The sequence below is a fragment of the Cimex lectularius genome, unplaced genomic scaffold (genome assembly GCF_000648675.2).
Source record: "Cimex lectularius strain Harlan isolate CLEC.00 unplaced genomic scaffold, Clec_2.1 scaffold12, whole genome shotgun sequence".
NCBI lineage: Eukaryota > Metazoa > Arthropoda > Insecta > Hemiptera > Cimicidae > Cimex > Cimex lectularius.
The window spans coordinates 3,011,627-3,036,086 of record NW_019392875.1 but is presented as its reverse complement, the minus strand read 5'-3'; the positions used below and the strand labels follow the sequence as shown (position 1 = coordinate 3,036,086).

General features: G+C 34.4%; 3 protein-coding genes across 7 annotated transcripts; 1 reads left to right on the top strand and 2 right to left on the bottom strand.

The window, feature by feature from the left end:
* Positions 1-1,782: 1,782 nt before the first annotated feature.
* LOC106673863 (zinc finger protein 64-like) lies at positions 1,783-2,454 on the bottom strand. Its single transcript, XM_024228917.1, has one exon. The coding sequence runs from the start codon at positions 2,452-2,454 to the stop codon at positions 1,783-1,785; it is 672 nt and encodes a 223-aa protein (XP_024084685.1).
* On the bottom strand, positions 2,404-16,007 carry LOC106673862 (protein GPR107). Of its 4 annotated transcripts, XR_002910665.1 has the most exons (15): positions 15,769-16,007; positions 10,686-10,796; positions 10,478-10,617; positions 10,285-10,415; positions 10,135-10,217; positions 9,979-10,080; positions 9,784-9,917; positions 9,562-9,711; positions 4,940-5,057; positions 4,749-4,879; positions 4,537-4,678; positions 4,326-4,480; positions 3,421-4,261; positions 3,187-3,359; positions 2,404-2,524 (listed from the first exon to the last, which is right to left on the bottom strand). XR_002910665.1 is itself a non-coding variant. In XM_014406217.2 (13 exons), the coding sequence occupies exons 1-13, from the start codon at positions 15,853-15,855 to the stop codon at positions 4,138-4,140; spliced, it is 1,608 nt and encodes a 535-aa protein (XP_014261703.1). In that variant the 5' UTR covers positions 15,856-16,007; the 3' UTR covers positions 3,383-4,137. The 4 variants fall into 4 exon arrangements, 3 of the variants coding, with proteins under 3 accessions (XP_014261703.1, XP_014261704.1, XP_024084687.1); XM_014406217.2 differs by lacking the exons at positions 2,404-2,524; positions 3,187-3,359 and having other exon boundaries at positions 3,383-4,261; XM_014406218.1 differs by lacking the exons at positions 2,404-2,524; positions 3,187-3,359; positions 15,769-16,007 and adding an exon at positions 11,169-11,414 and having other exon boundaries at positions 3,383-4,261.
* Positions 16,008-18,248: 2,241 nt separating this feature from the next.
* On the top strand, positions 18,249-24,216 carry LOC106673938 (ubiquitin carboxyl-terminal hydrolase isozyme L5). 2 transcript variants are annotated; one of them, XM_024228921.1, is made up of 8 exons: positions 18,249-18,339; positions 18,460-18,645; positions 22,649-22,712; positions 22,773-22,878; positions 22,938-23,125; positions 23,180-23,377; positions 23,435-23,534; positions 23,595-24,216. In XM_024228921.1, the coding sequence occupies exons 2-8, from the start codon at positions 18,570-18,572 to the stop codon at positions 23,832-23,834; spliced, it is 972 nt and encodes a 323-aa protein (XP_024084689.1). In that variant the 5' UTR covers positions 18,249-18,339; positions 18,460-18,569; the 3' UTR covers positions 23,835-24,216. The 2 variants fall into 2 exon arrangements, with proteins under 2 accessions (XP_024084689.1, XP_024084688.1); XM_024228920.1 differs by lacking the exon at positions 18,249-18,339 and having other exon boundaries at positions 18,417-18,645.
* Positions 24,217-24,460: the final 244 nt, after the last annotated feature.

Here is a 24,460-nt window from a genome sequence, read left to right as displayed (position 1 = left end):
TTTCGACGCACCATTCGTTACAAATTAGTTTTAGTAGGTTGGAAGGAAAATAAACAAAACCAATATTGTTAAAACATTATTCAAATACTGTAAAAATTAAAAAAAAATTCTTCACAAATTAATCTGATTAAGGTTTAAGAGTATTTTTTTCATCCGATCATAGTTTTATGATAGACTAGGCTACTGTCTTGCAGCAAATGGAGGTCTGTTTGAACAATTATTATAATGATTTTGAACATTTTTGATTTGCTAACAAAGGAGATTGTTACATTTATTTAATTTTTTTTTACTTTACCAGAAAAAGGGAGATTGTTATATTTATTTAATTTTTTAACTTTACCAGAAAAAATACTCTTAATCCTTAATCAAATTAATTTGTGAAGAATTTTTTTTCTAAATTTTTACATTGTGTTTGAATAATGTTTTAATAATATTGGTTTTGTTTATTTTCCTTCCAACCTACTAAAATTAATTTGTAACGAATGGTGTGTCGACTCACCTATTTTTGGTACGAGTCTAACAAAATAAAATGTGCCGAGTCATAATTAGACACACCAACATTGATTTTTCTATAGAGCACCGAAAATTGACTCACTTCCTTTTTTAATGTTAAAATCAAAAGAAATAGGCTTTGAGTCAGATTTAAACACACCAACGTTGAATTTCCTAGGTGCACCGAAAATTGACTCACATCCTTTTTTTAATGTTAAAATCAATAGAAATTGGCCTTGAGCCAGATTTAAACGCACCAACGTTTATTTTCCTAAGGTGCATCGAAAATTGACTCACTTCTTTTTTTAATGTTAAAATCAAAAGAAATAGGCCTTGAGTCAGATTTAAACGCACCAATGTTGATTTTTCAATGGTGCACCGAAAATTGACTCACTTCCTTTTTTAATGTTAAAATCAATAGAAATTGGCTTGAGCCAGATTTAAACGCACCAACGTTTATTTTCCTAAGGTGCATCGAAAATTGACTCACTTCTTTTTTTAATGTTAAAATCAAAAGAAATAGGCCTTGAGTAAGATTTAAACGCACCAACGTTGATTTTCCTATGGTGCACCGAAAATTGACTCACTTTCTTTTATTAATGTATTAATCAAAGGAAATAAGCCCCAAGTCAGATTTAAACGCACCCGCGTTGATTTTCCAATGGTGCATCAAAAAATGACTCACTCTGTATAGGCTTATACTTTGGATAGCATGATCAAGCTCCCCCATCTTGGTCCACAAAAAACAAAAAAAAATGGATGACTAGAAGTGCCTGTTATTCATGAAAGAATCCTTACCAAAACTGGGTAAAACTCTGGGGAGTCCACAGGACTGATCATTGCCATCTGAGAAAATACTTATTCAACATGGATATATTCAATGATGACCCCAATGAGACAACAGATACAATGTAGACCCAGGGAAAAGAATTGCAGCTATGAAATGAACTACAGCTTCTTAAAATAATTATCTAGTCAATTGAACTGAACTAAGAAACTAGGAAAAGTACAGTAAACAAGAAGACAAAAACCCTGCTTCTTATCATCATCATCATCTTCATGTATATTGTTGAACATTATTAGCAGAAATGCATGCCTGCTTAACATGATGACTCAAGTTGTGTATAGCATTTTAAATGCAAACTTTTATCTTTTCGGTTTGCAGTTATGGTTTTTTTTTAATAAGAAAAGAAAAATTCATTATTAATGGTTTTATTATGTCACATAGAAGAAACAGTTAATAAATACTCTTGTCATTAAAAAATAAAATAAAATAAATGTAGGCAATATTTACTCTTCTTTCATTGTACTCACATGCCCTTTGTTATGTGTCGTCATTGACGGTTTCCAAGTTGTCTTAAAATCACAGAACTCACACTCATATATGGCTTGGTCGAAATGCGTTATTATATGATTATCAAGGATTTGTTGTGTCTTCGATCTGAAAGGACAGTAAGGGCAAGTGGTCCCGTCAGGCTCTGCATGGGTCAGCATATGTCTGGCCATCGTACAAATCTGTATACATTTGTATGTGCATATGTTGCAAGAGTACGGTATGCTTAGGGAATGGCTTCTCATATGGTTTGTAAGACGGTTTTTCCTCTCGGTCGAATAGTCGCATTGAGGGCACTTGTGCAGTTTAATCATCTTGTCGTGGATCCTCGAGTGCTGGGCGACCTCCCTGTCCTTGTGCGTCTTGAAGTTGCACATCCCGCAGACGAATTCCACCGTCTTCTTGTGCGCTTTCGAATGGACCTGCAATTCGGATATTTCCGTAAACATCTTGTCGCAGTTCCTGCAGCCGAACGGCTGTCCGAAAGTATGGATTTTAATGTGGTCCTGCAGTTCTGAAACACCGTTGCTCCTGTAATTGCACACTTTGCAGTAGTATTTTTTACCTCCTCCATCCTCACTGTTCTTCACCCCACAAAGTATACCATATGTTCCAGTTTGAGTATTCATTTCAGAGGAAACACAATTTCCTTCAAAGAAAATGTCACTGCAAAATATTTTCCTTGAACACCCTGTTGTCCTTACATAAGAATAAAAATTACTGACATTAATTCAAATTTGTTTTGTCATAGTATTTTGCATAACATATATTTTTAATCAAGAATTATTACTGATAAACAACAGTTATGTTTTTAAACATATGATATTTTACAACTCTAAAAGTGTAAAAAGTGGTTTTCTCATTTTTTCCTAGACATTTCTCTCTATACAATTATATTTTAAGAAAACCTTTACTACGCTTTATTTAAAATGAAAAGTACATAATTGTGATAGCAAACTTTTTAAAAAAAAATTTAAACAGTAAATTACTAAACATAAAATAAATATGCTTCTTCATGTCAACAAATTGACTTGTATTTTTATTATCATCATTAAAGACTAATTTCTTCATGCTAGATCTTGACACCTTAATCTTAATTTTTATGTAAAGTCAAGAATGACTACTCGGCCAATCCATAGTCGTTAAAACTTTGGAACTTATGATGTAAAAAACCGTCAAACCACATTATTTAAAAAAGTCACAGAAGATGGTCAATCAGACCAAAACGCATCCGATGAAACAAAATGCCTATCGTGGAAAAGACAATTTATTTCCTACCTATCAACTTTTATAATTAAAACTAACTTTCAAGTTCAGAATTCTCAAAAGAACAGATCCAGGACTTTGAAAATAGCAAATACCTTATAAATTTAAAATCGTTGAATTTTTGTAATCTCCACAGGATAACCTGTAATTTGAAACTTATCGCCTTGGTTTTTCTGTCTTGGTGTCGGTCTTTCAGTTGCGTTCCATCATTTTTCCATCTAGGTGCATGACTGCTTGGCAAGCATCAAGTTACAAATTGTACACAGGACTGGAAAAAAACAGACACTGAAATTTCAGTCTTTTTACAGTGTATTTAGAAATTGTCTTACTGTTCAATTTAGATACAATCTTTGCCTCCCCCCAAAAACAAGACAATGGACAAGGTTTACAGATATGTTAGCTCATAGTCATCAAAAGTGGATCTAATACATTCTTAATTGTCTAAATCTATTATTATCAATTTAATCTAAAGCGATTCTTCAACATAGTCATTCTTTGTATATTTTTTTTTTTATAATTTCTTTTTCCCAGCGTAATCCTTGAGGTAATTTGGTTTTTTGCTTTCAAAATGATTAGCAATCTTGACAAATGCTTATATTTTGACATCACTACGTGCTATGAAACGAAAATCGTATTAAAAAACAGAATATTCTACAAAAACTGAACCAAGATTACACCTAAGAAAGATTCCGTATAATATTTTTTAAAAGGCTATAAAATCTTTTCTTAAAAGTTAAACTACGTAAATTAATAAACCAAAATTTATATTACAAAACAAATAGGTGGACGATATATGATAATTTATTAATATGCAATTTTTTTATAGCTTTGTAATTTAAAAAAAAAATAATACATGACTAGCGACAGGACATATTTATAGTGTCGATTTTTTTTTTTAAGATTAAGAACAAAAGTTAAAGATTAAGTATATTAAAAATTTAGTTACATTTATTTTATTTACACTATGGCCATACAACTATTAGAAAATGAAAAAGCTTCACAGCAATTGGTGGAAAATGATATTTACAAAATACAGTTTCTACAAATTAGTCATATTCATGACTACTTTCCCTTTTTGAAACGAGTAAATGATCGATTTCTTCTTCATTCTGATCATTTGCTATTGTCGCAAGCTTGCTGAGCCCTTCAGTCAAACCGCATTGGCTAATTCTAAAAAAAAAGAAAAAAGTAATATAAATTGTCCGACAGAATTTTTTTTAAATTATTAACTGACATTATTTCTTCTGTATCATCATCTTCGTTGTTGACTTGGAAGTAAGGATTGGCCGAAGCAGGTCTGAATTTATACCCGGTGAGGACGAAAAATACGTAAGTTCCCATTTCTTTGAACATCTCGTCCAGCCATTCGTATTGAAATGACACCGTCATCTGTTGGAAAATTAAAACTTAGGTCTTTTTTTTTTTGTTTTGTTTAACGAAATTACCTCTAGGAGATAAACAACAATCCTTGTGACGTATATGTAACAAACAACAAGGATATAAAAATGCCTGAACAGTTTGAGTTTTCGTAAATTTATAGCGGCTTTGCCATCGATGCAGGCAGCTTCTTGTAAATACCTGATTGACCTGAGGGGAAAAAACCAATTACAAAAATATTAAAAAATGCAAATTTACAAAATTAGTAAACCAAACTAACCAAACAACAGGGACAAGAATTGCTCCACAACAAAGGAGATCAACTAAAATAAAAACATCCAGCCAAGTCCTGTGTTCGACATCACCTTCTTCTGACTCTTCGATTATTATTTTAACGACATTCGCCAAGACCTGTACACAAAGGAGAAATTGTTATCCGTTGTTTTATAATTTAGACAATTTCAATCGGACCTGTAGAGGTATAACGATCATAAAAATCTTTTTGTCCCTCTCAAAGAGAAGATGTTTGATGAAAGTCCATCCTGTACCGATGAGGACGATCGTGATGAACAAAACTGAACCTTTCAGCCTAAAGATTCAGATAAACAATTGATTAACAATCTAAGGATATTTGATCTTGAGTCTGCCTGCTGAGTTAGCCTGTCAGGCATGTTTCAGCATTTCGCCATCTTCAGTCTGTCTTTCATATAAAAAGGACCAACCAAAACAATTTTTTTTAACTCAAGACAGATAATGCAGACACGCACCCCACTTTTCATGACTTTGTTAAAAAGAGACTTGTCAGATGCATGATGGCAAAATTCTGAAACATGTCTAAGGTCTGGGACAAAAAGATAGCCCACCCAATATTTTTTCTCTTAATCAATTTTTTTAAATTAATATGTAGTGTATTTTGAACCGATTTTCTTAGGAATTGGAAAAAAATAATTTGTAAGAATTAATAAATAATACTTGATTTGGGGTTAGACAAAAAGATAGCACAGTAAACAATAATAATAAAATTATTTATTAAAACAATTAAAATAACACAAATTAAATTTAATATCCTGTATATGCACCACCTTTTTCTAATGCAGCAATCATACGATTTAAAAGCGAGTCAAAATGACGATGAATCATCTTTTGTAGAAGTTTGGCCCACTCTTCCTGAATTTTTTTCAATTCTTCAACGCTCTGAAATTGTCAGCTACTGCTGTAAACACTCCTAGCAAGATTTTCGATGATATTAAAATCCGGGGACCTTGCTGGCCAATCTATAATTCTGATCCTTTCTTTTCTAAAAAATTCTTTTGCAACTTTTGCCATGTGAACTGTAGCATTATTTTGCTGAAAAATTATGTTCTCTTTAGGAACAAATTCAAAATATTTTTTAAATTGGTTTTCTAACAAATTGTTGGCAGTTCATTCGATCAGAAATAAACACAGTATCAGTTTTGTGATCATAGCCAATACCACCCCATATCATGACGCTGCCTCCTCCCATTTGCCTCTTGGAAAACACTTTCTCTTCTTTCCAGAGATCATGTAATAGTGAGCCCAGCCATCGGGACTGTCGAGACTGAAATTTTTTTCATCGGTGAACAGGACATCGTTCCATTCGTCTTTCCATTGCACATTCACGGGCAAACTCCTTTCTTCTTTCTTTATGCGCCGTGTTTAGAGGAGGAATGCCTTTCTTTTTCATTCTTTTGATGTGAGGAACTGCACGAATGATCCTTTGGACGTTTTTCACATTCGTCACTACACCAGCTCTCGCAGCAATTTGACGTTAAAGTTGAGTTGGATGCAACCCTTAAAATTGCCCGTTTTTACCGAGTTGTTAAGGCCGGTGGTCATCCAGGAGATTTCTTCGTCCCATAGATTTCTGGAGACTTCAAAAAATTTAAAATTACTTTCCTACTCCTACCAGTATTTTTTGAAATACTGGAAATACAAAATCCTCGATTTTTCATTCGCTGAATGATATTTTTTTTCAGCTGGTGTCAATAGTTTGGCTCGTCCCATCGCACTAATATTCATGAATGCAGAAACTGAACTGAATTAGCCTTGTTTACTCAGAGAGATTTGGTTTTGTTTGTAAATAAACAACAAGTGTGCTGTCTTTTTGTCTCACTCTAAATCAAGTATTATTCATTAATTCTTAGTTGTTTTTTTTTCAGTTCCTAATGGAGAGAATCGGTTAAAAAAAATTATATCAATAAAAAAATTAATTACAAAAATTATATCAATGGTTAAAATTGATTAAGAGAAAAAATATTGGGTGGGCTATCTTTTTGTCCAGGACCTTAACAGACCAACTGAGTAAGGATACGTAGACTAAGATGACCGATAAGGATGAAAAAACAGTTCATCACCCTGCAAACCACATGTCGAACCAAGACTGTAACGCATTTTAGTAATATCAAAAATCTGTGAGTGTATCAGGTAGAAAAATAAGTTCATAGCAATTTTTTTATGGTAAATTTCATGAAAATTTCAGATACTTGTAAACAAATTGAATCAACAATAACAGACCATTTACCTGATGACACCGTTCATGTAATTTTGTAATAATTACCGGAATTTCTCAGAGTTTTGAGCAATGAACTCCTCAATGTGTTTTCTCCAGGAGAAAAATATAATTTTTCAGGTGAGCAGATAAAATCTGAAGGGGCAATGTCAGGAGAATACAATGGTGTGATTCTGTGCGCCTGCCTGTCTGCCTTTAAGATTAATTACTCCAAAGGTAATAAACGCAGGGTAAAAGTCCAAAATAGCCCATAAAAAAAGCTTCAGTTATTTTGGTTAAGGCAGGGGATCAGACAAATGTCTCATTGGCTCCAAAAAGGACAATAAGAGCGATACAGACTAATCCAGATGAAACTATTTGTAAAACATTGTCCCAGCATCTAGCAGATCCTGACATAATCATAACAGGTCACACTGAAGCAACAATAGAACCTGGAGGAATTCGAAGTGAAGCAAACTTCATAGGCCTAAAGGTCTGGGGGATAATCAGCCGTTTCCTACTGTGAATAGTTATATCTGGATGTAATCGTAACAAGTAAAAACATTACAGAAGTAACGATAAAAGTTGGTTGAAGATGCCTGTTTATTTTGGCGAAGGCTATTCATTTCAGGAACCCGTCCTGTGACACCAAGGTCACATTTTATAAAGCCTTAATAAGTAATAAGACTAGATGAGAACTGCATAGTAAGTGGTTAGGGTGGATGACTCATATTTGCCACACTAGCAGTTCTGGGTTCGACACTTAGTCAGAAGCACCCAAAGTTGAACTTGAACCCCCAGCTTTGGCAGGAATTACAACTAATAAAATCAGTGACATCACAGCTTGAGAAATGTGGATTATGCAGAAAAATGAAGAAAAAATTATCTAAAGTCTAAAGGAAGGTCTCGAGGAAAACACATTAAAGATAACTCTATAAGTAGCCAAATCAAAAGAGGCTCTGCTTGTTAGGTCATGTGGATAGGTTGCTTAACTGGCTCTTCTGTCTTCCTGGTAGGTCTCGAAAAGGAAGGCCATGCAAGTGCTAGTTGATGGCCTTCATGATGACCTTAAAGGCTCAAGATAGGTAGAAACGCAAGGCCTATAGTGCCAATATATATAATAATAATGTACTGTTACGCCTACCTGACCATGGTACGCATCCAACCAACGTTAGGGGAGGGACTGTTGAAGGGACAAGCAGTGAAAGGGGATTAGAAAGAAAATTTATTTATTAAAAGAGTTATATGTTGGGTGCTACAATATTGTTGAGGAAGGTCTGCACCAAAAGAAAAAGGAAAAAGAAGCACAAATACAGAGAAGCTAGCAATAGGACAAAGAAAATAAAGAATTGGTTACCATTGTACCATAAAATATTGAAATTCTAAGGGCTTTGACAATGCCTAAACCGTCCACAAATGCCCGCTCACACACCAGAATTAACGGATTAGCTGAGTGGAAAAAGGATGTAGGGATGTAATCATCACATCTTCAGCTTTTCGAGTTACTAAACCGCAGGGCTGTATTTTTCTGAAGGATTTTCCCTCTCCAAACATTGTCAGTCATAAAAGACTCACTTTTCATCACCAACTATAAATCTTTTTAGAAATGGGTCATTTACATTTTATTTTAGGAAATGCAGTCCAATAAAGCCAATATGCAGGTACCCGTATATTATTCTGAAAATCCAGCTCCTCTCAGATTGTGTGGGCTATTTGTGGAGAAAGTTTGAATTTGGTCATGATCAACATTGAAGGACAAACAAGAGCATTACTTCCAAATCAAAATTTCTGCTTCTGAACCAAACAAACCACTTACATATGGTGCTTACCTGCAAAGCATCATCACCAAACACTGTTTATTTATTATTTTATTTTTTTTGTACTGAGGTGGATACCAGGAACTGGAGGAGTTCCCCCCCCACCAAGCACTGAATCTCTATGGAGCTTAATTCCTTCCTGGCTCTATTTCTGGGTGCTTGCAACGCGTGCGAATTGAGCCCCCGTTGTGCCCGTCTTCAAATTCATTTTCGAACGGGTTGAGACTAAATTCACGTTCACTGAGATCCGATCCCACCCAAGGCCTTCAACTGATGAGTGCCATATCAGTCCTTGCAACTACCTGTCCCTTAGGCGCCAGGGAAAAAAGAAAACAGAGTTAACGGTGGGAATTGAACCTACAACTATGCATCTCTTAGTCAAGATCCTGATACCTTAACCAGTAGGCTACCAAGTCCCCCACCAAACACATTACAAATTTTCTTAGTTATTTGAGCTACTGTTTCCCCTTTACAATTATTCAAAATAATAATAATAATAATAATAATGTTAAATGCACTCTTTTTTCTTCCATTTCAAATTAGCAAAACAACTTGTAAAAATATGAGATCTTGGACAAAACTGACTAATAAAAACACCTTATCTAATCCCTGATTAGAGTGTGTAAGCAATGACTAAATAAATAAATCCCCAAAAGGGATAAAAATGAAATTATTGAAAAATGCTACGGACTTATTTAACAACCCGATAAACTCAATGCAGGCTCAACATGTAACCGAAAGAATTGTTTCAATCTGTTAAAACATACAAATGTGTAATGTAGTAGAGTATCGCCCAAGCAGCAACATGTTCTCCTTTTTTCTCGATAAAATGGTAGTTTATGGCATGAAACAATAGCGAGAGAGACTTGAGGTAGACAAGAGTCGCCATGAGATAATGGATCTTGAATACAGTATGCCTATCGGAGAAAAAATTGTCAATATAAAAACACAAAAACATGATTATAAAAAACATACAAGTTAATACCTACTTGCTTTTAACAAGGATAAACACCCAAAAACATCCGGAGAGAAAGAACAATAAAGACATCATAGAATAAAGTGCGGGTAATGGCATTTCTCCAGCAGAAAGATAATTCTCTTTGTTCTTTTCCACTATATCAATCTAAAAATTGAACATTGTTTTTAAAAACTTTTTTTTTAAGTTATGAAAAAAATTAACTTACTTCAAATTCAACTGGTATAGGATTCGGTCTGTAGTTACGGCAGTTGAAAAAATAGAGATTGTACAGCCCTTCGTCTTTTTCCCTCGAGACATAAATGACAAACTAAAAAGGCAAGTTAGTAATTTTCACAGATCATCGACCGGTGGTTAAACTCACGCTTGTATTGTAATAACCGGGCTGAGGTTGAATTAGAGGAATAGTCTGCTCCTCCTCCGCAATGCTTCTTTTCGGGAAGTTACCTAGGCAAAAATTTTTCATCACAATATATATTCCAGAAAAAAAATTAATTTAGGAAATTACAAGTACCATTGACAGTCCCTCTCGTACTGAAGAGTACATCATCGCTTAGCGAATCTCTCAGCCTTAAAAATGCCGCAAGTTGGCTATTATCCTTAAAAATGTGCAATTTCAGCTCGTATGTAGAATTTATACGCAATCTAAAAATTTAATTATATATATATTTTTTAAATGACAATTTTTGATTTTTTTTTAAACTTACACATTATTCTTTCTATCCATGATAAAAAGTACAGATGGAACACGCACAGGATTACGCGGTTCATTTAGACAGTGTACCTGATGGATATCAACATCCGGTCCCATGCCGTCGGTCAAGGTTCGATCAAGGCTAAAACCAAACTGTAAACGGCGTTTTACACAAATTAGAAATCTTTTTAAATCAAATACGGCGATTTCATTTTAATTACTAAATCGTCAGGAGCGGCCCCTTCTGCATGAAAATTCCTCAATTTCACGTCCAAACTTCCACCATTGTAAAAGCCAAAAGTGCTCAGTGCTATGAATTTTCTCACATCGCCCTAAAACACATTTACCTTTCTAACTTATCTTTTCAAGCGAAGCTTTGTATTTTTTTTCACACAATTTTAATTATTTATAAATAAATACATATAAATATAAAGCACCGGTTTTGATCCAAAAACATCTGTATGTCATCATAAATCAGGTTAGCACGATCCTTTCCTTTCGGTTCAAACTCTCAGACCTTTGCACTTGATTTATACCATGATAAAACTATATAGCTCAGTTATAGGACAAAGAAATTAAATTACTGCCATCGGACTTGTGTTACCACTTTTGCCCATACATCTGAGTTTTTTTTTTCTATTTAAAAAATATAAGCACAATATTGTGCATGTGAATATTATGTTGAAAACCTTGTATATACAAACTTTTATGCATTATACTACAGGGAGTTCCTGATAGTTTTGAGTCAATCTCGTAGGCTTGAGCAGAGTTGCCTGGCTGTTGCCTTGAAACGTTTCAGCTGAACCAGCACAGTCACTAATTGAAAGTCGTTCCTCACTGAAGATGGTGCAATGCCGAAATGCATTTGAATAACTCAAAAGCACGCAAGGGGAGACACTATGGCCGGTTCAACATGAGTTCACCGACTAACAGACAAAACCCAACTAGATTTTTTTTTTTCTCTCGATAACAGAAAATTCTGCCCTTAATTTATCTCACTGTTTTATCAATAAATATTTGTTTATGCTTGTTTTAAATTGGGAATATCAATTAGACATAAACATACTTAATCCTTAATCCAAAACAAGGATAAAGGATTTTTCAATGTTTACTTTTTTTTGGAATTTACAATGTTTATTCAGTCTCGTTTGAATTCTGAAGCAATAAACTGTTTAGTTTTCATCTTTGTTTTCTTAATTTCAATTTTTAAACTTAAAAATGGCATTTAGTGCTGAGTTTGTTGTACGTTGGGTGGCACTTATTGATGATAGACTTCCATTGCCATCGGAGTTCCATACAAAACTCTGTGAGACGTTTTCAAGAAATTGGGTCCTACCATAGAAGGCCCGGTTCTGGACGCCCGGGAAACAGAACAACAGGATGACTTTTTTTTCTTAGAGATTTTTGCAAAACTGGCACCTTACTGTTGTTCAAGCAACTCATCAGCTCCAGGAAGTTCGAGGTGCCCAAATTTCTGAACACACTGCTCGAAGAAGATTAAATCAGTATGGATTGATGGATTTTCACCCCATAAGAGGGCCAGAATTGACCAGAACACAGAGTTCCACGGCTCGCATCTGCTCAAGAACAGTCATTGGTCTTTGGCTGTTTGGTCTGCTGTACTTTTTACAGATGAGTGTGTAGATTTACTCTATGATCTACAGATGGGCGTGAAAGAATGTAGAGAAGGCAAAATGAAAGGTATGAAGCCTGTAATTTTTCCCTTTTCAACGTAGCTCAGTGATGATGTGGGCAGGAATTTCAAGGGAGTCGCACGGAGTTGGTTCTTGTTCGTGAAGGGTCTTTGACGGCTTCTCGCCGTATGGATGAAATTTTGGAACTTCATGCCCGTCCACATGTCGCTCACATAGTACAAACGTACCTTCGAAATTATAACATCAGGGTCTTAGCCTGACCACCCCGTTCTCCAGACTTGAACCCCATCAAAAATTTATGGGATAACCTCAAAAGACGAATAAGAGCACGTCCATCACTTCCTGATACACTCCACGATCTTGAAAGAACTCGTGAAGAATAGGCTAATCTCCTGCAAATGAGACATTTCCAGCCTGGTAGAAAGTATGCCGAGGCATCTTTGAGATGTAATTAAGGCAAGAGGAGGAAACACGCAATATTGAAATTTAATTAAAACTCTAATTAATACAAATGTTATCTGTCCGTCTTTTTTTCTTTTATGTCATTATTCATTTTCCATAGCAATTTACATTCTTTTTTACACTCAATTGTTAAATGTTAAAAAACGTGAAACTGATTAATATATAAAAATATATTTAAATCAAGTTATATTAAAAATGGGTGTAATTTTTTGCCTGTCAGTGTATGTTAAAACAATTTATATTATTTTACAATGACAATTTAAAAAATTAGAATAACTGATGTGATCTTTTTTAAGTATATTTATATGAAACACTCTTTTAAGACATTTGTTTAATATTTAAGTAATTTTTTTCATTTTTTCTTTTATATTGTTATATTGTACATTTCTATATTTAAACATTTTTTGCGAATTGGATTAATTCCATAAAACATATTATTATTATGGAATTTTTTTAACTGTAAAAACACCTCCAGCTTGTTTGTTTAAATATCATTGTGAATAACTTGTATAGTCTCCAAGATTGTTTATGTAAATATTTTTATGATATCTTCCATATATAAACTTGGCTTGTTTATATAAACAATTGTGCCATGAAGAGACATAAACATTTTTTTTTTTATATAAGCCTGTACATTTATAGCAAAGATGCTTAAATTTCTCGAAACAGCATAAAAATATTATTATCTTTTATTTTATTTATTTATTTTTTTAGGCGAAAAACTGCTAGGTAGTCATTGCTTATGAACCTTTGTGATTCCTCCAAGATGAATAGGTATCCCAAGGTCAAGTTCCTGCGTCCAGTCCCTTATGGGTTTCATTTACCCAGACCTAATTTTTACCAGCATTGGTGCTGGGGTCTGCTTGCACTACGCATCAACCAGACCCTCTGCGCTAGACCCCATGTCAGCAGAGATGGTGCTGGACACGAGCCCATATCCCCACCCATCCACTGGCGCAGAGGCCCCCCGCCTCAGTAGGAATCACAAAGTTTGATAATAATACTAAAAGGACAAATTTTCATCTTATTTTATTGGAATATTCCGATACTTTTTAATCGTTAAAGTATTATATCAGTTAATTATTCTTTTTATCTAAGGTCTTGGTTGAGAGTTAATGTCACAAAGTGGGATTCGAACCACGACCTTTGGCTGAATACGTCGCTGCTCTAACCACATGACCTATCATGACTTCGATCCACTCCTCATTTCAACCTGCTAAGTATTAGCGTAAGGTCGTAGGTTTGAATCCTGCTCGTTACGCTAACTTTTTCATCTCAACCAAGACAACCAATCTACCTTAGATAAAGAATAATCAATATGGTCAAGATGACTGATTAATGTTATCAAATTTACTTTGATCCTGACCTAACGCTTCATCCAAGTAGGAATAGTAGGTTTGGGGACATAACTACATTGATTTTTAAGACGTAAAATGGGTGCTATTGATTATTTAGAGATCGTGAGATACAGTATGGTGTGATGTAGTTTCAGAAAAACATTTTCTTTATCTGGCGTACGTTTCAATCTTTATTGAGATCATCTTCAGGGCCTGGGATTTATAAACATTGTTTGAAATGTACAAATACATATAAGATAAGACTATGAATTTATACAATGATGTACAAAAGATAGAAATTTTAGGTTCAAGCAAAGTATTTGTACTCACTCAAAGTATGAGTTTTCTTTATAGATGCGTCATTGTTGTGTGTCGTGTTGAGAATGTTAGTAAGATATTAATTTTTTGTTTATATATGTTGAATTTGGAGGAAGAGTGGGAAGGAAGTAGGAATAGAAATTCATTTTTCTATGAGGAGTCGGCTTCTTCGAGGTGAAAGGGGGTTGACAATGGGAAAAAAGGGGAAATGGTTTGTCGTTCGGGCCTGGATAGCCTTTCAGGATTATTACAGACAGGGATTATTAGGTAAAGGAGAGATAAATTGTCGAAGAATTACACTATGTATAATTGTTTAATGTTTGGAATGTAATGATTGTTTTATACGTTTAATTATGTTTTGTGTGTTATTGATATCGAATATGATTTGTGATATTAGCATAGCTGCAGCTGAGTTTACATGTCTGTCCTGTAATTGATGCTATGTTTATATCTGTTGATGTAAACCATTTATAAAAAGTTAAGTTTATGTTTGTTTTGTTCTGTGTTTAATATTTTTGGATTGTTGAAATCGAAGTTGTGTTGGTGTTCAAAATGGTGGGTAGCCAGTGCTGTAGGATTTTGTTTGGATTTTTTTGCAATCACAAATATGTTGCTTTACTCTCTTATCCAGATATCGGGATCTAATACCGATGCAAGTTGCTGGTTATAGTTTTTCAATTTTTGAAGGCTATTTGAAAGTTATCAGAAGAAGAAATGTGTTTAATTTCTGTGATAGGCAGTGAACGAATGGAATGATATGTAAGTTGGTTTGTTTGATAGAATTGATTTAGTGTTATTCATAATCCATTTATGTTTTAGTGGTCACTTGACCAAGTTACTTCTTTCAATTAATTATTCTTTTTATTACACCGCTGCTCTACTATAGCTCATTAGCATAGAGCTATGTTACAGCTCAAGTGGTAGAGCGGCGTATTTAGCAAAAGGTCATGGGTTCGAGTCCCACTCGTGATTATGACTTTTTTCTCTCAACCAAAACCTTACATAAAAAGAATATTTATTAGTAATATTAGATGGTGTTAGTGATGAGTTGTAGTTGTTGATTATTCTGCTGATTATGTGTTTAGGGTAGTGATTGTTATGTAAGATATGTTTCTATATATTTATGTTCCTGTGGTGAAAAGATTCATGGCTTAAAAAATGGCTAAACACACAAATGTGAGCTATACTCAAAATATTCCCATATTGACATACTGAGGAAGAGGTTTTGGCATGAGTCAGTCTAGTGTCTGTGTAATACCTATTTTGTTGCAAAATATTTTTTACACTGCCATTCAGTAAGTCAAAACTAAAAATCTTACAGGGTACAGTGTTTTTCTTAAATTGAACGACAAATGTTGAATTTGATAAACTTATCGCTTTCTTTGTCATAACAGAGATCTTTATTTGCTATGTGGTAATCTTGACATTCCAATCTGACACGTTGGAGCAAAAATAAATATATTATTTCAAGGTTTTCTATTGTTAAAAATAAAATGAACTTTAATATTAAGCACAATAAAAAAATGAAGTACCTTAACTGACGGTTTGTGTATCCTCCCATGGGCGATGAGGAAAAGGCCCATGAGCAAAGCATGGCACAAATATTGCTTGTGCCTCATGGCACGCGATTATTTCCTTAATTTTCTTCACCGAGGAGGAACAATCATTTGCTCCGTTGTTTAAAAATAATTTTAAAATAAAAATAAAAAACCAGCAGTGAAAAAGAATCAAGTCCTACGCCATAGGGTTGATTGGAACGTCACCTGGAAACGTTTGTAACACGGAAAGTACCTCCGGATAGAAAAAACAAAATGGAAGGATTGGTGCTTGGTGACGTTGCTTGGTAAAGAAAATTTGAATTTCACCGACCAAAATGGTTAATTCATGCCATTTTCACAATAACACTTATTTTAATTCAATACTTATTGCTTTTACAATTCCTAATATTTAATTTTACAGATTCCTTTTATTTAAATTGGATCTCACACATACAAGCAAAATAAATCCCACACTAACAAGAAAAGTGACTCAATTCAACAAAAGAAAAATGTACAGGAGAGACAAATTTAAGTTTATTTTTTATTTATGCATTACGTTGTTGGAAATGAAAACTGTCATGATCTATCAATAATAATAATAAAGTGTTTTTTTTTTAATATATACAAAGTTACAGTTTTACAATTCTATGCAGGGACACTAATACATAGACAGAGTCCATCTGTATAAGTTGGCTTGTAATCACACACACACACACACACACACACACACACACACACACACACTGATGAGATCAATAATTAAACTGTTCAACTAAAGTCTCTAGATTTGACAATTGCAATCAGAACCGTTTAAGAGTTCAACCAATTCCATTTTTTTAAAAGTATTTTTGCCAAACCATCTGTCCCTGAACTCTCATAAGATAGGGCACACCGCCGCGTACAAGTCCTCAATTTCCTTTCTGTTCCTGTCTTTCGTCAGAACGGTTGATATTATAATTCCAAAACAATAATTGTCCCCTAAGTTTAAACATTACACTTATAAAATTAAAACTATTGTTATCAGAAATACAATGATTGTCCCCCTAGTTCTGAAATCAGATCCCAGTTGATCCACCAAATATTGTCTTTAGTTCCCCAAGATTTAAGCAAAAACATAAAACTTTAAAAAAACTACCCCTTTTTGAGTTGTGACACTTTTCTTTCATATATTGTCTCTCAGTAATTTAAGTTTGTTTGCTCTGACAATAATGATGGTCAATGAACGACTATAAGGGTATTAATTTTTTTGAGATAGTAAAGACAACATACAAACATAACAAATTAGCATAAATATCAACGTAGTAAGTTTTACTAACATTATTTTTTACTCAAATGAGCTTTCCTCCTGAAATCAAGGCTAATTAGTTATTTAAAATACAAAATTAATTGTTGAAATAAAGGTTTTATTGATTATTAAAAATACTGTAACTAAAACATTAAAAAATTGTTGAAAGTATAAACTAATGTAAAAGTTAAAAAACAGCATTGTTAAAAAATTATGAAAAAACAAAATTATAAGGAAGAATGTTATTAAAATAAATGAAACTAAAATTCATGAACACACAAGATCAAGGTATGGTCTTGAAGAAAAAGACAAATTTAGTTGTTACTGACAAGCTTTCGGCCTATTTTAAGGTCATCATCAGGGTCTATTAATTTCACTTTATGAAAAACTTATTTGAACAATTTATTCAAAAATTGTTTTTTCATAATGTGAAAAAGTGACTCAAGAACAGCATAAAATCTTTCACTGAACATGAAAAAAAACACTGCCTAGCAGAGTCCACCTACAGTCATTTTTCATGAAGCATCACATATCCAAATACTTAAAAAAAATAATTGTGTTTTTATAATTTTTCGACTTGTATCACTTTCTTGTGGGCGTGTGAAATGTTTACAATTCTTTAATTTTTCATTTTTAAAAGCAGGAAAATTTTGAAAAAAAATTAACTGGCACCACAATAATAGGAGATCATGAATCAATTTGGAATTGAATAAAAAACAATTCTCAGATTTGTCAACAAAATATGATTTTGAGTCTGAGAAGCAATTGAAATATTGAATCTAAACAGCTATGGCCTATCTCTGATGAAGCCCCAGTGCCGGTATTACCAGTACCAGTGCCTAGCTGTCAATGAGTAAATCAGTCCTAAGCTTGACCAAGAGACGTTAAAGATCACACAATAGACTAATATTGGTCACGAATATCATTTTATATAAATTAAGTTTATTATTTGAAAGAAATTAAGGCAATTTTGACTTCTTAAAAGAATAACGTTTTTCATTGCTCAAAAACTGAATTTGCCAAACTTTGATGTAGAAGAATCAAGGATTTGTAGGATCTTTAGAACTACTTAAAAAAAAAGTTTTTTTGTATTATTTTGTTATAGCCTAATTAAAAGAATTTATAAAATAAACAAGAATAAGTTTAGAAGGCTGTTCATCCCATTAGTACATAATTTTGAAAGGCAACTGTATAAAGCGCCATCCTCATTGTTCATGCACATGCATGTTGCATGCAATAATCAAGCACGTTTCGACTTTGATCGCAAAGGATTTAATCAAGTGCGTCTATCGCTTTTTAAAAAAAAATCTTCAAAATTTGATTTAAATGCGAAATTTCTTTTGAACGTAGATTTAGTAATCAATTGCTCGTCAGGTTATAACGTCGAGGAATGCTTCCAGGGTGACGGCAGGATATTGGGTGAGCCGGCAAATTTCGTATGAAATCGAATTAACTTGGGGCAAAGGGTTGAGCAGTTAACTTACAGCAACAGCAACAGCAATTCGGCAGCATGTCTCACAATGAGGGGAACTGGTGTCTCATCGAGAGCGATCCGGGTGTATTCACCGAGTTGATCAAAGAGTTCGGTAAGTTGATGTCTTTTTGGCGTGTTTTTGCCTTAAAATGTTTTATATCCAAGCCGATTTTACTTTCTGGTTATGCCATTAAAAACATATTTTTTACCCCAAAGAAAACAATATTTGTTAAGGTTTATTCAACGTAAAAAAAAAGAAAAAACGCGCTTTATTTTTTTGGTAAAATTAAACCTTAAGACAAACCTTTCCAAACAATAAATAAAACAATAAATGTAGATAATACATAAATAAACCATAAGAGGAGTAAAATATCAACATAGATACTTAGTTATAAATTCGTCAAATTACATTTTTCTTCCTATATTTTTTCTATTTCAATCGTTTAGGTTGTAATATCCGCCACATTGGACATTTGTACAACGCAATGGCCATGGGGAAATATTTTCACTACCTTTCCTTACCATCATTATCGATAAGTAGATGCTTTGGCGATTGACAGACGTAGCCCGAGTCCTGGGTGTGCCACGACGCTCAACCAATAGAACCATCAGAATTCTCAATTGAAGAGAAGCTAGTGGTCGACTGCGATGTACGACGGCTAGAGATGGCTTACCGTACTACAGAACCAATATTTAACGGCTTCCTTCATAGGTAGTCAACTCCAAACGGTAAATGTACGCATAAGCTGTAAAATAGTAATCAGAAGGCATTGTGAGAGTAGGTGTATACATCATTTAGGGAGGGGCATTGAGTGGAAAGGCGACTATTCGTAAATCAACATCTCGCTCGGACACTTGAACAATAGTGGGCTGTTCTCTTCAAAGATGAGTTGGCTTGTGGCAATAAGATGACCACGACCATGTGGGGAGAAGATGTGGAGAACAATTTGCTTCATGTGCATGCACATGACATATTTTAAAAGACCGTTATGGCATATGGTGGAATCAATGTCCATGAACTGATTATCATACATCACATTGAACATTGAAACATACATCAAATTGAAGGTTAATAGAAAAGTGGGCTTAGTAATAAAACAAACTATCTGGCACCTTGGAGAGAGTACATTTTCTTTTATAGCATTTTGTGTGGTGAATGTGGATTGAAATTTGAATGTTCTGGTTGAGTAAATTTCACTTCTTAACAGTTCGAGTGTACTAAACAACACATTTGTTTGAGTCCACATTATACAAAACTGAAAGTATACAATTAAGTGTATATCTTAACCAGGTAAATACAATGTGTTAACTACACTACGGGATAAGGGATAGGGATAAAAGAGGCGGCCTCAAGGCCTACTGCACCCCGACCTGAATAGATCTGTTGTGCTTCCATGTTATTTATAACTCACTGGCCAGCTTCAGGTTATTAATCAACCTCCATAACTTTGCCAGCAGCTCCTCAGGGTAGCATCTTGCTTATGGTTTTTCTCGTCCAAGTTGCAAGAACTTGCACCTACATACCTTCACAGAAACATATAATGTGTTCTGTGGTTTCCTCCTCTTCCTGGCAGTATCTGCACAGTGTTTCTTCTGTCTGTACTCCTATCCTGTGCATGTGCTTTCTTAAGTTGCAGGGCCCTGTCAGAAGTCCAACCAGAATCCTGGTTCGGTTGCCTTCCAGCAATTCTTTTATAAGTTTTGCATATGGTTCTTCTATGAATTTCTTTGCATGTCTTATACTCGTGGTATTATTCCATATTTTAAGGTGTATTCTCTTTTGTGGCAGGATGGTAGTAGGCAGTAGGGTTGAGGACCAAGAACTTGGTTGGCCTCCTTTTTGGCCAACATGTCAACCTTTTCGTTGCCTCTATGCCTCAAGTGTCCAGGGACCCATGTCAGGGTTAGGTCATTGGTGTTGCTGACTTCCGTCGTGGCCTCCATGCAGTTCCCAAACACTCTTTGCCTTCACCTCACATGAGGCTAGGACCCTCCAGGCTGTCAGAGAAAATGGATGAATTCCTAGCCTTTTTATTTCTGTGGCGCTTTATTCAATCACTATGATTTCAGACTGGAAACTAGCATATTTACTTAAGTCAACTGTCAGTTCGGTCTTTGGGTTCATCCCGAAGGCTCCAGCTCTGTACCCTTGTCAGTTTTGGAGCCATCATTATACCAGTAGGAGTTTGCCTTTAGTGGTGTTCCTTTGTATATAACACACAGAGTTCCACGGCTCCTATTTGCTCGAGAACAGGGCCCTTGGTCTTTAGGCGATTGGTCTGCTGTACTTTTCACAGATGAACGTAGATTTGCTCTACGATTTCCAGATGGGCGTAAAAGAGTGTGGAGAAGGTGAAATGAAAGAGCCTGTAATTTTTCCAAAAGCCAATCTTTCAATATAGCTCAGTGGTGGAGTGGGCGGGAATTTCAATGGAGAGTTGGTTGTTGTTCGTGGAGGGTTTTTGTCACTCACTATGTGGATGAAATTTTGGAACATCTTGTTGCCTTTCCTCGATGAAATCACAATCTTATTCTAGTGCATGATACTGCCCATCCACATGTCGCTTGCATAGTACCAATGTACGTTCAACAGCGTAACATCAGGGTCTTAGCCTGGCCAGCCTTTTTCCAGACTTAACTCCATTGAACATTTATGGGATAACTTCTATGTTGCCTGATGTTTCTTCTGACAATAGTCAAAGGTCATTGTTGAATTGTAAATTGATGACTATTTGCCAAAGATTTATCCTATCAGATTGATTATTAATGAATAATCCTGTGGTTAGATTGCGCTGAATTTTCTAAAAAATCACTCAGTATTTTTACTTGTTGGTTATCTTTGCCTAGTGCTAGCAATTCTTTTCTAGCTTCGTTTAGCGTTTTATCACAACGATAACGTATCGTATACGCCTTCCTAATCGCATATAGTGATTCCTTATCAAAGCCACGACATTTTAAACCTTCAATATTCATCGAGTTGCATGATTACCTTGCACAATTACATAAGGTGGAACATCTTGGGCAACACCAGAACAACCACCAACCATAACATGAGCACCAGTTCGGCAAAATTGATGAACAGCAAATAAAAGCACGTCCATCACTTCCTGATAAGCTCCATGTTCTTGAAAAGACTCTTCATGAAGAATGGGCTAACCTCCAGCCAAGAGACATTTCCAGATTGGTAGAAAGTATGCTGAGGCATCTTTGAAATGTAATTAAGGCAAGAGGAGGAAATATGCGATATTGAAATGTTAATTAAAAATCTAAAACAAACTTTATCTGTCCGTCTTTTTTACATTTTTTTAAAAATTTTCCTTAGCAATTTACATTTTTTTAAAAACTTTTTTAGACAAAGACTCACGTTAAACGTTAAACTTTGATTAATATATAACAATATATACAAATCAAGTTATACTACAAATGGGCAGAATTTTTTGCCTGTCAGTGAAGTATTAAGGACCTTGGCATAATTTTTGACTCATCTCTTGTTTTAGATATTGAAACAATTATAAATAAATGTTTAAAATTGCTTAGCTTCTTAAAGAGAAATACAAAGAATTTACGAATTTTCGTTGTATAAGAGTAAGACCTATTCTGAAGAATAAATCAGCAGTTATTATATAAAATATGTTTGAGAATAGAAAGTGTGCAAAACAGATTCTTCGGGTATGGAGCTTTCAATCTTGGCCTGAATCTGGAATCTGTTTCTTATAATGACCTTAGGTTGTGATGAACAACCCTAGAAAAATGTAGAAAAGGTGGCGACGTTACAGTTTGTTTCAGATTGATAAATAATCTACTATGTTGTCTGGAACTTTTAGAAATAATTAAATTGAATATAACTGATAAAAGAACTAGATGTATAAAAATTTTTTGTTCCTTTAATCAAAACAAACTACATTGTCAATTCTCCGATGCATAGAATATGCACGGAGCCAGTAATGTTCAGTTGGATTTATTTTGTATAATGTACTTAAAATGGCTTGCTGTAAATAAAGATTATTTGTTCTTTCATCAAACTTTTGTAAGTCATAGTTGGTCACATTCTCCTGTCTTTAATGATTCAAACCCAGACTTTCCATTGTTTTAATTTTTCTCTCAATTGTCCACAGGATGCTCTGGAGTGGAAGTAGAAGAGTTATGGGGTTTGGAAGCCGAACAGTTTGAAACTTTAAAGTGAGTATTTGCCTATGTATGGGAATGTCTCAGTTATAAACTTCTTTTTCTTCCCCCTAGGCCTGTCCATGGATTAATATTTTTATTTAAGTGGCTTCCTGACGACGAACCAGCAGGGAGTATTGTTAAAGACAGCCGTTTAGAAAAAATATTCTTTGCGAAACAAGTAAGAATAAAATGACATGTTATAATGTTCATTTAGTCTTAACGTTTGTAATTTTAAAGGTGATAAATAACGCCTGTGCAACTCAGGCGATATTGAGTATCCTGCTTAACTGTAAACATCCGGATCTTCATCTTGGAAAAACGTTGACGGACTTTAGAGACTTCACGCACACTTTTGATGCGAACATGAAAGGCCTCGCACTAAGTAATGCCCAGGGTATTCGCGAGGTCCACAATTCTTTCGCCAGGTTCGTCGATTAAATGTCTAGTTTTAGCGTATTTCTAAAACGATATTTCTCTAGGCAAACTTTGTTCGAGTTTGATAACAAAGCGGCCAACAAGGACGAAGATGTTTTCCACTTTGTCGGTTACGTCCCAATCGAAGGCAGACTCTATGAACTTGATGGATTGAAAGAAGGCCCCGTAGATTTAGGGGCGCTTCCAGCTGATACAGACTGGGTCGATGTTGTCAGGCCAATAATACAAAAAAGGATAAATAAGTAAATTATTTTTAAACAATGATGTGACGATTAAGAATTAATGAGTTATTTTAACAGATACAATGAAGGGGAAATCCACTTTAACCTAATGGCTGTAATTTCTGATAAAAAGCTCCAATATGAAAAGAGATTGCAACAACTTCAAAAACAAATCGATGTAAGTTTACCTATTATTATTTATTTATATATTTTTTAAATTTTAAATTTATTACTTTAGGATGGAGGAATGGAAACAGATACGATAAACTCTGAAATGACCAAGCTGCGTTTAATGATCGAGAATGAGGAGAATAAAGTGAAACGGTACAAGTCTGAGAATATTAGGAGGAAGCACAACTACCTTCCGCTGATAGTCGAAATCCTGAAGATGTTGGCGAGAGAGGGCCAGCTTTTGCCGTTGTACGAGAAGGCGAAGGCGAAAGCCGCCGAGAAGGAAGAAAAAAAATTGAAAACATGATCTTTTTTCTTGTCGATTCCGTTTTTATTGTTTATTCTTGACGCGTTTCGATACGAGAATCGCGCGAAGCAAGCCCAAAAAACACACTATGTACTTTAAATATAAAATGTATCTGTTGTAAATTGTACAGAAATGAAATAAACAAAAAACATTAATTTTTCTACTGCAAATTAAGGAAGTTGCAAACATTGACCTAATAAAAGACCAACGTTGCCTTGATGCTCGTTCGTTTTATTTGAGTTAATCCCTCGTTTTAAGGGAAACCGGTGTTTCAAAAAACGAAGATACTTGCAAAAATGCTTCCTTTGCTTAAATATTTACCTGAAAAAAATACTTATATCAAATAAAATAAGTAGGGAAAAAAAGAAACAAGTTTTTATATTAAAAAAAAGGATGAATAGTTAATAAGTGGCCAAAAATTGTAGTTAAAATAAAAAGTTTATAATTAATTTAAAATTTTAATTTTTTTTTCATAATTACCATTATAATTTATACTGAATTAGATATTGAACTAGCCCTGGGTCTACAGAGTGTTTCTAGTGAGGGGGACCATTAGCCAAAATGGTTCGGGTGTCTGAATAGTATTTGTCATGCTGATGGTTCTGGGTTCAAATCTTAGCAAAGTT

Coding starts and splice junctions, on each gene's coding strand:
- LOC106673863 (XM_024228917.1), bottom strand. CDS start 2,454: ATGAATACTCAAACTGGAACATATGGTATACTTTGTGGGGTGAAGAAC.
- LOC106673862 (XM_014406217.2), bottom strand. CDS start 15,855: ATGAGGCACAAGCAATATTTGTGCCATGCTTTGCTCATGGGCCTTTTC. Junction 4,679..4,748: donor ATTCTTGTCCCTGTTGTTTG/GTTAGTTTGGTT, acceptor TTTTCCCCTCAG/GTCAATCAGGTATTTACAAG. Junction 4,262..4,325: donor GATGATACAGAAGAAATAAT/GTCAGTTAATAA, acceptor CTTTTTTTTTAG/AATTAGCCAATGCGGTTTGA.
- LOC106673938 (XM_024228921.1), top strand. CDS start 18,570: ATGTCTCACAATGAGGGGAACTGGTGTCTCATCGAGAGCGATCCGGGT. Junction 22,713..22,772: donor GAACAGTTTGAAACTTTAAA/GTGAGTATTTGC, acceptor TCTTCCCCCTAG/GCCTGTCCATGGATTAATAT. Junction 23,378..23,434: donor ATACAAAAAAGGATAAATAA/GTAAATTATTTT, acceptor TTATTTTAACAG/ATACAATGAAGGGGAAATCC.